General features: G+C 44.1%; 1 protein-coding gene across 4 annotated transcripts in view; it reads right to left on the bottom strand.

Moving 5' to 3' along the window:
• Nucleotides 1-15,695, bottom strand: part of CC2D2A (coiled-coil and C2 domain containing 2A) — a 136,520-nt gene that overhangs the window by 55,976 nt on the left and 64,849 nt on the right. For all 4 annotated transcript variants that reach the window (XM_059381164.1, XM_059381168.1, XM_059381167.1 and 1 more), the window contains 2 exons: nt 15,119-15,363; nt 12,770-12,947 (listed from right to left, as the gene is read on the bottom strand). In XM_059381164.1, coding sequence (XP_059237147.1) covers nt 12,770-12,947; nt 15,119-15,363 — 423 coding nt within the window. The remainder of the gene's footprint in view (nt 1-12,769; nt 12,948-15,118; nt 15,364-15,695) is intronic.

Below are 15,695 nucleotides of genomic sequence, written 5' to 3'. Positions count from 1 at the left end.
GCTTCAAATACCATTAGCTTATGGCCAACCTGGTTTCATCTCTACTCTCATGTTTTCCCCTCTCCACCAATATTTGGAACCCAGACATCATTCCATCTGTAATGTCTTTAAAAGAGAAGGATATAAAAAAGCATAGCTATAATACCATTATTGCAGTAATTCCTTCATAATGTCAAATATCAGTAAGTTTTAAATTTCCTTCAGAGTCTCAAAAAATTACTATAAAACTTTGAATCAGGATCAAAATATATTCTCCACAGTGTGAATGATTGATAATTCCCTCAAGCCTCTATTGATCTGTAGGTGACACCCCTCTCTTTTCATAAGTTTTAAATTTTTAAATTTAAAGTTTAAAACTTTTTAAATTTTTAAGTTTTAAATTTTAAATGTATTTTTACTGGTTAAGAGCTCTAATGGGAAAAGGAATGCCATTTGCTGCTTGCCCCAAACTCCCATAAGGAGACTCTGGATTTATAATGTCACAGAACTTAAAGAACATAGCAGATTATTTTTTCTTGCACAGAAGACCTTGGTTGACCGTGTTAAATTATCACGAGCATGAAGTTTCAGCCTGAGAAAATGGTATGTTTTCGTTCCTTTTTAAAATTTTTTATTTTTTGCCAACATTTTAATTGAGACACTCATTTGTATGCAGCCCAGTATGGGCTTTTGGTCTGGTATTTTGTTCAGTCTTTCACACATTCCTATGAGGGATGGTTTGTGGTGAATTTAAGCCAGATAACAGACCCAACAATTCTGGATGATGGATTTGAGGCTCCAAAAGGAGAAACTCCTCCAGCCACTCACTTGGTAATTCAAAAAGCTGCGATCTGAATCTACAACTATTTCACTTCAAAACTCATACACTTTTTTGCTATCACTTCCTTATGGGCTAGGGACAATCTGAAAGGCAACCAAACAATTAAGAATTCTTTTAGAGTCATAACTATGATCCAGAAAATGTAATTTGTTTAGACAAACTGGTGGGAAATAATGATTGAAAGAGTATTTAGAATCTGAATGAAAAGAAAAAAACCTACAAAAAATGTAAGTACTATAAAAACAGTGTCTAGGGGCGTCTGGGTGACTCATTTGGTTAAGGGTCTGACTCTTGATCTCAGCTAAGGTCTTGATCTTAGGGTTATGGGTTCACGCTTCATGTTGGGCTCCACAATGGGCATGGAGCCTACTTTAAAAACAAACAAAAAAAACAAGCAAAAAAAAGAAAAGCAATGTCTATAATCAAAACTTAAAGTATCACCTCAGCATACGCAATCATCAAAAGACTGCTGAGCTATTCCTGTCTCAGACTTACTTCTTGGTTTCTCAGAACTCTCAAGAGGGTTGCTGCCTCAGCAAGACAGGTGTGTCTCATTCACTCTAGTGCAGGGGCTTTAACTCACTGTAAGGTGCCTATGTGGACTGGCACCAAGTGAGGCATTTTAGGAGTTGCCACCTGCCCACCAATACCCACGGATGTGCCACCATCATACCCTGTGTTTTCCCTGAAGAATCACTTATCCACTCTATCGAAATTTCTTGTTAATGCATTGTCTGTCTCACTGGACATGGTGATTCCCGAGGACAAGGTCTTGCTTGATTTCCCTTTGAAAGCCCAGTACCTGCCATCTGAGAATTAATGTATTTAGAAGGAGCATGCTAACTCTTAATAGAAGTAAGGCATTATTGTTGCTGTTATTATTGTTGTTGTTATTATTATTATTATTATTATGTAAACTCTACCCTTAATGTTGGGCTCAAACTCTTGACCCTGAGGTCAAGAATTGCATTCTCCACTGACTGAACCAGTCAAGCACCCTGAGAAATAAGGCATTAAATGATAAATCCAAGGAATGGTTTTCTTCTCTGAACTGCTGCTATCCTGGGTATGGCTCTCAGATTTTCTTTTACTCCCTACTTGTCACTCCTCTCACAGCCTGAAGAGGGCAATGTGGGACAGAGCAGCCTTGTGTTCCAACAGCTCTGAATCCTGACACTGACACGGACAGTAGCTGCTATGCAACCTTGGGCATGACATTCCCAGCTTTTTGCTTTCATTGTGAAATGAAGATGTTAAAGCTCTGCAGGAGGGCAGTGGTGAAGCTTTGGGACCTGGGCGAGAAGTCTCTTTCCTTCCTTATGAGCTCAGTAAATGTTTATTCTTCTTCCTCTGGGCATACAGTTGACAATAAGCACCTGTATTTTTTTTTTTTAATTTTTTTTTTAATATAATTTTTTATTTTTTATAAACATATATTTTTATCCCCAGGGGTACAGGTCTGTGAATCACCAGGTTTACACACTTCACAGCACTCACCAAAACACATTCCCTCCCCAATGTCCATAATCCCACCCCCTTCTCCCAAACCCCCTCCCCCCAACAACCCTCAGTTTGTTTTGTGAGATTAAGAGTCACTTATGGTTTGTCTCCCTCCCAATCCCATCTTCTTTCATTTATTCTTCTCGTACCCACTTAAGCCCCCATGTTGCTGTATTTTTATAGTACTCTGTGGTTTACAAAGCTCCTTCATAAACATAATTACACTTCCCAAATATCTTGTTAAATCTTGCTGGCCAACTGGTTTTAGTAAACTTTATGAAATAAGAATTTCTTTTATTTAAGTTAAACTGATAAGATCTGTCTTTTCAAGACACTAATTTTTTTCAAGGAAGACATTAAGTTGCTGAGGATTTATAGGAATTTTACAGCATATCCTACATTTGTAATGAAATCATCTATATTTCTGGGTCCCCAAAGGCAAGGAGGTGAAAAATGAACTACATTAAGGCTTAAATGCTTTTGAAAAAATCAGGAGCTATTGAAGTCCAGATATTACCTCAAGTAAAGGGAACAGAAAGCATACCAATAGTTAGAAAATACCATTTATGATGGCAAAGCAAGTTTCAGAAAGGGACATGAATACAGTATTTAATATCTCATTAAACCTGTGTCTCTAACCTTGGGACTCTCTTACCATCTACTACTTCAGAATTCCAAAATGTTCCAACACTCAGTGCAGTTAAATAAGTGTGTGAAGTATATTTAAAAATAAGAACAAATCCAAATATTTTTCATATAGCTTGCATCTCTTTCTATAACATAAGAACCCAGTGTTTGCTTATTTAGCTATATAAGATGAAGTTTCTATATTACATAGCACCAAAGGCTTTACAAAAACATCTCTCTTAGACTTTAATAATTCATCAAATTCTTTATTGTGGGGCACCTGGGTGGCTCAGTGGGTTAAAGCCTCTGCCTTCGGCTCAGGTCATGATCCCAGGGTCCTGGGATCGAGCCCCACATTGGGCTCTCTGCTCAGCGGGGAGCCTGCTTCCTTCTCTCTCTCTCTGCCTGCCTCTCTGCCTACTTGTGATTTGTCAAATAAATAAATAAAATCTTTGGAGGAAAAAAGTGGTTTATTGTGGAAGGACCACAGGAGTTGGCTCTGAGCTTTTGTTTTGGTTTTTATTCCTTGTGGGTGTGCCCTGTGCTGGTCATTCTGCTTAGTAATGACCCACAAAGCATGCAGTTATTGTAGAAAGGACATTTCTGGAGGACATCAGTGGAAAGGTCCTTGTTCCCAGTTTCTGGAAACACATTCCTGTCTAATGTCAGGAGAGGAACTAAATGCTCTTGGTGCTGAGTCTTTAGGACAGAGGCAATATGAACTCTAGGGGAGTGGAAGGTTTGCTAATTGAGACTACTGTCTCAGAAGATTGTTATCAACTTTTTAAATTTTTAAATTTTATTTCTTTAAAGATATTTTTATTTATTTGAGACAGAGAGAGAGAGAGTGAATGAGTGAGTGTGTGTGTGTGTGTGTGTGTGTGTGTGTGAGCGAGTACAGGGGGAGGTGCAGAGGGAGAGAAGCAGACTCCCCACTGAGCAGAGAGCCCATGAATTTTTTTTTAATAAGGAAAAATGGATTCCATCTGACAAAGCCAAAAAAAACAAAAACAAAAACAAAAAAAACCCCAACCAATCCAGAGTTTTCCCACACTTTTCACTCTCCTCTTTCAGGGTGGCAGCAGTTCCATTTAATGCTAGGGCACTGTGCTGTTTCCAAAAAATCAGAAAATGGGCACCTTGGGCTTGGTGTTTGTAAACAGCTTTCTGTATAATTAAGTTTAACTTTTTTTTTTCCCAAGTCGGGGGTTGTCAACCTCAGCACTATTGACATTTTGGGTCAGATGATTCTTCATCATTGTGAGCTGTTCTGTACGTTGCAGGCTGTTTAGCGACATCTCTGACCTCAACCCAACAGAGGTGCCATTAGCTCCCCACTTGTTATAATCAAAATATCTCCCGACACTGTCACATGTCCCTTGGGGTGTAAAATTACCTCTGCCTGAGAAGCACTGCTCTGAGCAAAACAAGTGTTTATGTGTATGTTTGAAGGTGGAATGCTAAGGGAGAAACATGGTTTACATTCAACTGTTCAAAAATCTTTCTATTGTGTAAAGCAAGGCAGCAATGAATTCAGGACAGCAATTAGATCCACTGCTACCAACTTGGAATTATTGTTAAAAATATTTGTTATTGGGGCGCCTGGGTGGCTCATTCAGTTAAGCGTCCTATTGATTTTTGCTCAGGTCACCATCTCAGGGTCGTGAGATCAAGTCCCATGTTGGGCTCCACGGTGATGGAGCCTGCTTGCAATGCTCCCTCTCCCTCTGCCTCTCCCTGCTCATGCATGCATGTGTGTGTGCGTGCGCGCGTGCACTCTTTGTCCCTTTAAAATAAATAAATAAATCTTAAAAAATAATCATTAAACTTCGATTAACATACTATGCTCTATTTGTTTCAGGTGGTGTCCAACATAGTGATCCTACAATTCTGTACATTATGCAATGCTCACCATGATAGGAGCAGTCATTACCTGTCACCACACAACCTTATTACAGTATTATTGACTAGGCTATGTCTTTCATCTCCGTGACTTGTTTCCTTTATAACTAGAAGATTGTACCCCTAATGCCCTCTACCTATTTCTTTTAGCCTGCCATCCCCCTCCCTTCTGGCAACCACCAGTTTGTTCTCTGTATTTAAGAATTTGCTTCTGTTTCTGTTTTGTTTTGTTAGTATATTTGTCCAGCTTGGGATGGTTTATGCAATTACGATGGCTTCTCTTTGGAATCTAGTTTGCTTTAACTCAACCATCTGGGGCACATTTGCCTGCTAACAGTGATTAGAATTGTATAGATAAGATGAACCTTAGAAATACAGGGACATTAAGACAGATAAAAAACAGTATTCTGCTGGGAAGTAGAATTCATATCACATGGTTTAAAATGATGATTCTCTAATTTTATTTTATTTATTTACTTTTTTTTTTTGGGGGGGGGGGGGCAGAGACGAAGAGAGAGTGAGTGAGCACAGGCAGACAGAGAGGCAGGCAGAGGCAGAGGGAGAAGCAGGCTCCCTGCCGAGCAAGGAGCCCGACGTGGGACTCGATCCCAGGACCCTGGGATCATGACCCGAGCCGAAGGCGGCTGCTTAACCAACTGAGCCACCCAGGCATCCCGATTCTCTAATTTTAAAACAGAAGAGAAGAAACCAGAACAGTCTCATGGCTTGTACTTGGTAGAGCTAGATTCAGACAAGCAGCTGCCCTCTCAGCTCGGCTGCTTGTGATGTTCACGGCTGTTAGTCACCGCATGGTCCCCATTTCCCTCAGGGTTGAATCCAAGTGTTATCCTAGTGTTATGCCCATAGACTTCCCTCCTTCACTGAAAAGGTGGAGGGCATCTGAGGGGGACCCCCATACAGCCCCGTCCCTTACCCTCATGTCTGCCCTAAAGGAACTTCCCATCATGCTTTGACTCCAATGCCCCCAGTATCCTGTAGGCTCTGGTCCCTCTCCCTACCACTTTCCTTTTTATTTTCAGTCACCAATCTTTTCTGCACTGGGGCTTTTCTCATGGTTTAACAGACACGCTCAATCAACACCCTAAAGGAAGCCACAGTTCCTGTCAAAACCCGATTCAGGGGCACCTGGGTGGCTCAGTGGGTTAAGCCTCTGCCTTCAGCTCAGGTCATGATCTCAGGGTCCTGGGATCGAGCGGCACACCGGGCTCCCTGCTCAGCGGGGAGCCTGCTTCCCTCTCTCTCTCTCCCTGCCTGGCTCTCTGCCCATTTGTGATCTCTCTGTCAAATAAATAAATAAAATATTTTTTTAAAACCCCCCAAACTGAAAACCCTGATCCATTTCCCCCCTTCCCTTTTCTGTTGAGCCTCTGGGAGAGGAGCCTTCCCTTGGCATCTTCCTTTTTCCTCCCCTGCCCCACTGGACCGCAGTCACTAGGTCCTCCTGTACCATTTCCCCACCGCAGTCTAACTGCAGTGTGGAGACTACATCAGGCTCATCTTTCTGCAGCCCCTGCCCGCCACCCCCTGCACAATGTCTATGCGATAAGACACTCGTTGGATTGAAGGGATGAACTACCAGTGGATGCAGCATGATGAGGAGGATATGGATGCAGATTCTGGGGGCTGGGGGCTGGCCCTGCCACCTTCTGGCTGTGTGACGTTAGGGCAGGTACTTAAGTTCTCTGAATTTCAGTATGACGGGCACCCTAACACAGCTACTGCGGGACTGCTGTGAAGGTGGAATGAGTTTATACACAAAACATGGTGCCTGCAATATTGTAAATGCTCGGGGACTGTTACACTAGGTACTACTAAATAGCTACACAACTCGATGTGCTGTGATGCCCGCCGTTGTTTTCTAAGACTTCTCCCAAAGTGACTAGCTCTGAAAGTGGAGAGATAGATCAAATTTTAGACTTTGCTCTTCTTTACTGTTATACCCAATTGACGGGCGAAATGTGTGTGAAATTTAGAGTCAGACAGGTTTGGGGTTGAATTCTCCTCTGCCTCTTGACCTGCTCATTGTTGTAAGTTACTCAGTATCTCTGAAGCTCATCAGGAGAATAAGAGTATCTGCGGTTTTCTTTAGGATAACATCAGACGGTGTTTGTGAAGAACCTAGTGTTACGGTTAGATAAGTGTAAGTGTTATTTCCTAGAGATCTCCATTTTCATGTGCCCCTGTCCAGTCCAAGCCTGCATCTTCTCACCTGTAGGTGACCTCACCTGGACCCCTGACCCGTCCTCCCATGGCAGCTGCTGTCCCTCCTCCCTGTTCTCAGCCATCTGGTTCCTCTGTTCTGCTCACTCACTGTAGGACCACTTGGTATCTGTTCCCCTTGGCTCCCAGGGTCAGCTTTCAACAGTCTGACTCAGCATCATGCAATTGAGTCGATAGAGATGCTTGCGTAAAAACTATGTTTTGGACAAATGGACCAGCAGCAACCACGAGATGAGTTGGCCAAGGGCTAACAAAGACATTTCTCCCAACGGGACTGTTCCCCCCACTCCGATAGTGCAGTTATGCAAATGAGCCAGAGGGATCAGGAGAGGACATAGGAAGGAACTCGAGTAACTATCAATTAGGTTCAAAGGAACAATTCCCTATCTCAGTCCACATGCCAGGAACATGAAAGCTCAACAGCATTTACTCATAAGGAAAAATAATAATGCTACAAAATGTAATCACCCCCTCCCAGCAGTACAATGGGATCATTGTCAGTTTGTGGGGGGGAGGTCAGGAAGACAAATGACTGATGCAGATGTGAATGATAAGGAAATAAAGGTAGGCATCACGACACTCTCTTATTTCCCTCCCTCCTTCCCTTCCTTTTTTAGGGAGAGGGAGAGAGAATCCTAAGCAGGCTCCATGACCAGTGCAGAGCCTGACACAGGGCTCAATCCCATGACCCTGAGATCATGACCTGAGCTGAAATCAGGAGTCAGACACTTAACCCACTGAGCCACCCAGGCGCCTCCAAACTATTTTATTTCTAAATCAAACTTCATTCTCGTGAAAGGCCAAGCATTTGTTTTGGAAAGACCCCATAAATGGAGATTTTTAGGACCTTTCTGGAGGGACTCTGGGCCTGCTCCTACTCCCCTGTCCCGAGAGAAGTCTGGCCTCACTCTCCCCTTGGGCCCAGGCATGGTTCAACTCCTTTGTACGTTCACAGGTCCAGCCTTTGTGAAGTGCTGTCCCTCCCTTCTTTTGAGGTCCCGGTGTTGTTCCAGTGAATTCCTTCTGCCTGCTTCCCGTGCTGGGCCCCATTCCGTCCCATCCTATCCCCTCACTGCTGGCTTTTTGTGCCGGCTCTGGCCTCATCTCTGCTTCACAGGACCGCCGGCGCATTCCTTTCTCAAGGCTGGGTTCAGCTTTAGGGTTTCAAACATGCAAGGAATCAAACCCTGCAATTAACATTGCTCCCATCAAGACTCCTTGACATCCGCACAAAGCCAAGTACTGTTTCTCTGGAGCTCTCTCCTCGCCCAGCAGGATTTAAAGCTCCCCAAGGCAGCGCCATGGGGACCACCCCCCTCCTTGGCCTGGGACTTCCAGTTCTCCCCTGAATGCCTGGCTCAAGATTACACACTCAGTTGGTGCTTAAGCAGCAAAGAGGCATGGTGTGTTTGTTGGGTCGCCAACTGATGCATTGCTGTTTTGAGAATCTTGGAAATTCTAAGTACACTGGGCTCTAAAGTTAGGGATTTTATAACGCTGGTATAAATAGTTGCGTTTAAGGCGATTTTTCTCACTGTCTTAAAGCTGCCAGTAATTCTTGAACCTCTCTAATCCCACACTTGCAATTATGTGGAAAATTCCCAAATGGCGTAGTTCTATTCCTAGAAAGCTGAAATACAATAGCCCTTAAATTAATTTCATCTGTAACTACTCCTCAATCATAAAAATTATGCCATTGAGCCATTATGATATGTGATTGGATCCCTTATCAAATCTCTATAGTTAGCTTAAGAATGTAGCCAAGGCTCTTTTAATTCGTAATATTTAAAAGATGACATGGTTCAGATCTTAGGGCCAAGCTAATTGCCTGTGAATACATTCTTGGTATTCGAGGAGAAAAGTGTGTTTCTTTAGTTAAAAGATTTATTTCATCATATTTTGGAGAAATTACTTGTTTCATATTACTTAAAAAAACTGTTTTGATAGCAATATCCAAGCAAGTTAATATCCAAGATAGCAAACAGGAGAGAGGTTAGGAGACTGCCCTTCTATTTCAGAATATATGTGAAGTAAAATACTGGTGATCATGGAAGGCGGAAGATGTTTTTCCTTCTATGGAAAAATCAGAAAATGTAGGACTGCCCGGCAGAGAAGCTCTCACAGGCTTCCGGGGAGTCTGAGCTCTCAGAGGCACCTGCCTGGAGGTGGAGGGACCTTCTCTCCTGTCTTCTGTGCTCTCCTCAGTGGGGTGTCCCCTTCCGGGGCTCCCTCTCCTCCTACTGGCCATGTTGTCCCACATGGATGTCTGTGGCTTTCCCTTGCTTCATTCTACTCTTCTATCTGCTTCTTACCCTCTCAGTCTTGGTCTCCTCATGTCAGCTTTTCCTCGGCAGGGAGGAATAGAGGGATGATTCAAGGACAGATCTTAATGAGGGTCAAGTTCCAAATAACTGCACGCTTAACCATTCTGTGGACCTAGTGTGGGAGGGACTCACACGGAGACCTCCAGCAACCCCTTGTTATTCAGGGAAGGTGACAGCAGAGCATCAAGCTGGCTTCTGGGGTCTGTGTTTATGTACTTTCTCCATCAAGTTTTCTTCTTCTTCTTTTTTTTTTTTTTTTTTAAGATTTTTTTATTTAATTACTTGAGAGTGAGAGATAGTGAGAGAGAGCACACAGGAGCGGGGAGGCGAGGGAGAAGCAGACTCCCCACTGAGCAGGGAGCCTGATGCAGGCTCCATCCCAGGGCCCGGGATCACGACCTGAGCTGAAAATGCTTAACCGATTGAGCCACCCAGGCACCCCTCCATCAAGGTTTATTCTTAATTTAGACAGTTTTTCACGCGCAGTAAATCTTTCTTTAAACTGTCACTAAAGCCACAGGAGTTCAGGGCCGTGGCAGGAGGGATCATGTAGAAAGTGGCAAGGATGTGGGGCTTTGGAACCAGTGGGATGCAACCCTTATCCATTCATATTCTAAACCACCCAAAGCTCCTGGTCATCCAAACAGAAGGGCACAGCCTCCGCTCCCCCACCCCCCAACTGGCTCCTCGCTCATGGAATCCCTGGACAGAAAGGTCCCTCTTAATCAGGTCTTAGTGGTACAGAGAATAACTGATTTTTAAAATCTCAGCATATCTGAAATGGGATTGTCTTTGGATCCACAGTGCATGGTAGCTCAGTGATGCAAATAATGGTACGTCTCACAGGGAGTGGTGATGAGATGCAACCCAGTCCCTACAATCCCAGGGCCCCCCAGAGTGGCTTTGCTAAGGGGACAGAGGAAGAGGAGCCCTCAGTGTGGTGCAGGGAGTCAGCAGGGGCCCAGAAGAGGTGGGTGGGAGAGGGGGCATGAACCTGACACCCGAGAGCACGGACGGCTCCAGCTCACCTCCCAAGGCAGATGGCACATGACTCTGGGTGACTCCGCTGCCTCACCTTCAGATGGCATCGCCCCAATTTCACCTTGGTATCCACACAGCATGGTAAACCAAGGGGGAAGCAAGTAGAAGCTTACAGAGATTATTTTCCCACAGATGATCTCCAGAATGGGAATTTTCAGCCTTTAGGAAAGCTCCGTTTTCCACCAAACCTCCAGTCAAGATCTGATCTTTCAAATACCATGTTTTATGTCAACAAAATGTCCTTGCCTTCTCCTCCCGCCCACAGTGAGCTTTCAAGGTAGCAGCAAAATAAGTTCTATTTTTTTCCAAGTTCCAGTATCCATAGGCACTTTCTTAAACATTAGGGTTTTAAATCAAGAGTCCAGACACTTAACTGACTGCGCCACCCAGGTGCCCCTCCTCGACCAGTTTTAATAGGCTTTTAATTACTAAGATCTAGGTAATGGTTGATGTTCAGAATGTCAGAGAATATTCACAGCCAAGTGCTCACCAATCAGAAGAGATGTCAGCCATACATGAGAGCAAGTTCCTGGAGCCATTAGCCTTGTTCACACACCCTTTAACTGGCCCATTGTGGGAAGGTCCAGGGGATCTTGGAAATGGACCAGAGTGGCATTTGGGGAATCCCGTACAGAAGTATTTAATTATTTTTATTTTATCTTATTTTAAAAAAGATTTTATTTATTTATTTGAGAGAGAGAAAGACAGAGCATAAGCAGGTAAAGGGGCAGAAGGAGAGGGATAAGCAGACTCCCTGTCAAGCAGGGACCCCAACGTGGGCCTCGATCCCAGGGCCCTGGGATCATGATCTGAGCCAAAGGAAGATGCTCAACCAACTGAGCCACCCACGTACCCCTAAATATTTTAATAATGATACAGCTGTAATATTATCTGCAGATAATGTCAATTACAATCAAGAGGTAGTGGCTGCCTTGAGTATAGTGTTGAGAAGGATTCTGAAGTTCTATGTGGGAAGACGCGAAAAATAGTTATCTTGCGAGGGTGGTGGATAGGAATGAGAAATCTGTGCATAAATGGTGGATGTGGACTACATGGGTGGTGGATGACAAAGGCATGTGTGCCAGATATTTGCAACCCTAGTCAAAAGGCCTATTACTATCATATAAGAGAATTCTGTTAGCATCCTAGGGGAAGATTCAAACAGCAAGCTTGGACACTGTTGTGGATTAAACAGTGTCATCCAAAAATTGCTGTCTACCTGGAACCACAGAATGTGACCTTCTTCTTTTTTTTTTTTATTAAAAAAAAATAAAATAAAATGTGACCTTATTTATTTATTTTTTTAAAATAAGCTCTTTATAGAAGTAATTAGTTAAACATCAAGATGAGCTGACGCTGGATGATGGTTGACTCTAAGTCCAGTGAGAATGTCTTTGTAAGAGACAAAAAGGGACACACAGAGACAGGGAGATGACCAAATGAAGTTGGAGGAGATTGGGGTGACGCTATAAGCCAAGGGATGCCAAGGGCCACCAGAAGCAGAAGAGGCCAGAAAGGATTCTCTGTTAGTGCTTTTGGGGGGAGCATGGCCCCCCCTAGATTTCATACCTCAGGGCCTCCAGAGCTATATAAGAATAACTATCTATTGTTTTAGCCAGTTGAACAGCGTAATTGATGCAGCCCCAGGAAACTAAAACTGGAACGAATAGATACATTGCTAATGGTGGGATTTAGATCAGTGCTGATACTTATTTTGGGGAGATCCTGTAATCTGTAGCCACCCCATCATAGCCACCTGTGATTATGGTGGTATTGATTTCTGGGTCTATCATGCTAGGATCCAGGTAGACAGCGATACTGAACTACTGAAAAAGCCAGGGATTCCCACCTCTCATTCCCTTTCCCCAACTCGAGGCACATCCTGGTGCACCATGGCCAGCATTTTCAGAGGGTGAGGAGGAAACAGGTCCCCTTCTGCCAAAACCATAAGGACAGATGTGCCCAGGAGGAGACTGATCTTCTGTTCACCTTGAAAATCTATCAGGACACCAGTGTCACCAATGGATGATTTAAAACCATCTTATACTTGGCGCACTGGGGTGGCTCAGTCAGTTGAACGTCTGACTCTTGGTTTTGGCTCAGGTCATGATCTAAGGGTAGTGAGATCGAGCCCCACGTTGGGTTCCCTGCTCAGCGGGAAGTCTGCTTCCCCTCTCTGTCTTCCTCTGCCCCTCCCCACTGCTTGTAAACTCTTTTTCTCTCTTTTTGGCTAAAATAAATAAGCCTTAAAACCATCTTGTACCCATGATCACCAAAAGATGCTTGGGATATTGACTATAATTGAAATGCATACCTGCAATGTTAAACTCTCTGGCCAGTTGAATATTTGCAAATTGAAAATCTGTCCAAAGTGAACTCGGAAGTCCGCCCCGAGTGGCCGACTGTCGGTCCTGGACACTTCCTTGTCATTGAAGATCACCTTTATATATATCGAGCGCCTCTTGACATCCTCCCTTCGCAAGACCTCCGCCCTGCAAAGTGAGGCCGATCACAGATGGGGTTAGTAGTTTACTAGGGAAAACTGGAGCGTCTGACAAATGGGCACTGCACAGAATAAGATACACTGGAGATGACTCGGCCAGTCACTGGAGCTCTCGTCCTGCCAAGACAGCCATGGTTCTCAAGGAATTTCATAGAACAAATTGCAATATGGACTAAGAAATGTGCGCTCCAGAGTCCACCAGGGACCGAAGAACTGCAGTCCAAGCATCATTCACTCTGTTATGGGGTCCTTAATTGTTTTCAAAGAAGCCTTATGTTTGCACCCCAAAGCTTTAAGTATTTTTTAAATTTAATTTTATTTTTTCAGTGTTCCAAGATTCACTCTTTATGCACCACACCCAGTGCTCCATGCAATATGTGCCTTCCTTAATACCCACCACCAGGCTCACCCAACCCCCCACCCTCTCCCCTCCAAAACCCTCAGTTTGTTTCTCAGAATCTGCAGTCTCTCATGGTTCCTCTCCCCCTCTGATCATAGTCCTTGTAAGTATGGTGAATCCAATTCATAAGGGACAGTAGTGATGTATATTTGGGGGGGGGATTTTTAATGCTAAAAATGTAATAGCATATTGTAACAGGTCAAATCCACTTTTCAATGATTCCAGTTTTTTTTGTTTTTTTTTGTCAACACTTTCCAACGATGAGTATTCACTGGATACAGGGGCTTAAGAATAGTTTCTTTTTTTTTTTTAAAGGCCACTTGGATTCCAAAAAAAGGTATCCTGGCCAGTGTATCATTCTTTTAGCCAGGAAGTTAAAAAAAATTGAAACCCCCAAGAGTAGTTTTTAATTTTATCGTGTATATTTTCAGAAATACCCACCCAGAGTGACAGTCATTGGTTAAGTAAATAGCGACTTAAGTTCGGTAAGAAAAGGGAATGTTTAGAAAAATGAAAATCCAAAGCACACTCCGGTTTGAAGTCTTTTTTTCTAAATTGCAGTGAGACAGGGGCACCTGGGTGGCTCAGCTGCTTAAGTGTCTGACTTCAGCTCAGGTCATGATCTCCAGGTCCTGGGATCGAGCCCTGCAATGGGCTCCTGGCTCAGCTGGGAGTCTGCTGCTCCCCCTGCTTGTGCTCTCTTTGTCTGTCTCTCTCTCAAATGAATAAATAAAATATTTTAAGAAAAGAAAACAAAAGACATGTAAAGAAAAAAAAACCCTACTGTGTAATCACATATTTTGGATGTTCACATTTTTAAAAAAATATGGCATGCTATTTGTGGCCTGAAAATAGCTAATTCAGTGCTGGGGAACAGTTTATATATATGTCGTATCTGAATGCTATGAAGTTGGGAGAACAGATACAGAAAGCCACAGTTAAAAAATATATTATTGGTACATTAACAGGAGTTTGAAACTAAGGAGGCTGTAGGAAGTCTTACATGGACATTCTAATGAATCCCCACATCCTAATTATCTCTGAGGGTGACCGAATTTATTCTATGTATAGATGTATGTGTATAAGGTGAAGCTTCTGACTGTTTCTCTCTTAGGCATCATATGAAAGACTAGAAATGTAGTTCTTTTTTCCCCCGAGAGCGAGACAGAAAGAGTGAGAGAGTACACGTGGGGTGGGAGGGGCAGAAGTAGAGATAGAATCTTGAGTAGGCTCCAGGCCCAGCACAGAGCTTAACATGGGGCTCGATCTCACAACCCTGAGCCTAAATCAAGAGTCAGAAACTTAATCAACCGAGCCACCCAAAGGCCCCTAGAAGTATATTTCTATCAAATCTGGAGTATATGCTTCAAATGTCTACAGAGGCTATCCATAGTTCCTCTGGGAGGTTCTCTGGGGACCTTCAAAGAGAGAAGCTAGCCCCCCAGGGCAGCTGAAAACAAGAGTCAAGGTCAGACCTGCATGTCTGTGCCTAGGGCAGAGAACAAGCTACCAGCGGACAGAAGACTCCCTGACGTTACGGACAAAGGCTCCAAACCAAAAGCCATGCAGGTACCACCTGCCCTAGGCGACTTCCCTCAGTGTGCTCCTGAGTGGTTCATGGGGATGCTGGAGGTAGGGGAACCATGGGAAATCACAAAATATGAACAATACCTATGCGGTCATGTAGTTCCATCTGAGACAGACTTACAGAGCTCAGGGTTCTCCTGATCACATGGGCCAGACAGGGGCCATCCACTCACCTGGGACACTGCTCGTTGGGAGTGATGCTCCCCGCCAGGCTCAGCTCCGGCACCAGCGTGGGCTCCCCAGGCCTTCTCCTGCTCCGGGCTGCCCTCTCCCTCACCTGTTGCTCAACCAATGCCTGATCGGTGGGCTCCGGGGGGACCGGCTTCACAGGCTCTTCCCCGGGATACGGCTCCTCCAAGCCCTCGTCGGGAAGTTCTTCGACAGGATGTTCTTGCTTCTTTTTCTTCTTCTTGGCCCTCTGTTGGGTAGAAGGCAATCTATATCAAGCAGACATTTTGTAATTTCGCTTATGACCATGGTCTTCAGAACCAGATAGACCTGGGTGCTGACCCAGCTCTGCCTCAACCATCTGTGTGTCCTCCAGCAGCCGCATGATCTCTCTCTGCCTGTTTTCTCATCTACAGAATGGGGACAATCAGAGGAAGCTCTCCCAGGGCTGCTGAACTGAGGTAATGCCTGGGATCTAGAAAGAGCTTAAAATGGTTAGCTATGGGGCGCCTGGGTGGCTCAGTGGGTTGGGCCTCTGCCTTCGGCTCAGGTCATGAACTTGGCATCCTGGGATCAAGCCCT

Source organism: Mustela nigripes, chromosome 1 (genome assembly GCF_022355385.1).
Source record: "Mustela nigripes isolate SB6536 chromosome 1, MUSNIG.SB6536, whole genome shotgun sequence".
NCBI lineage: Eukaryota > Metazoa > Chordata > Mammalia > Carnivora > Mustelidae > Mustela > Mustela nigripes.
This window is presented reverse-complemented; position numbering and strand designations above follow the sequence as displayed.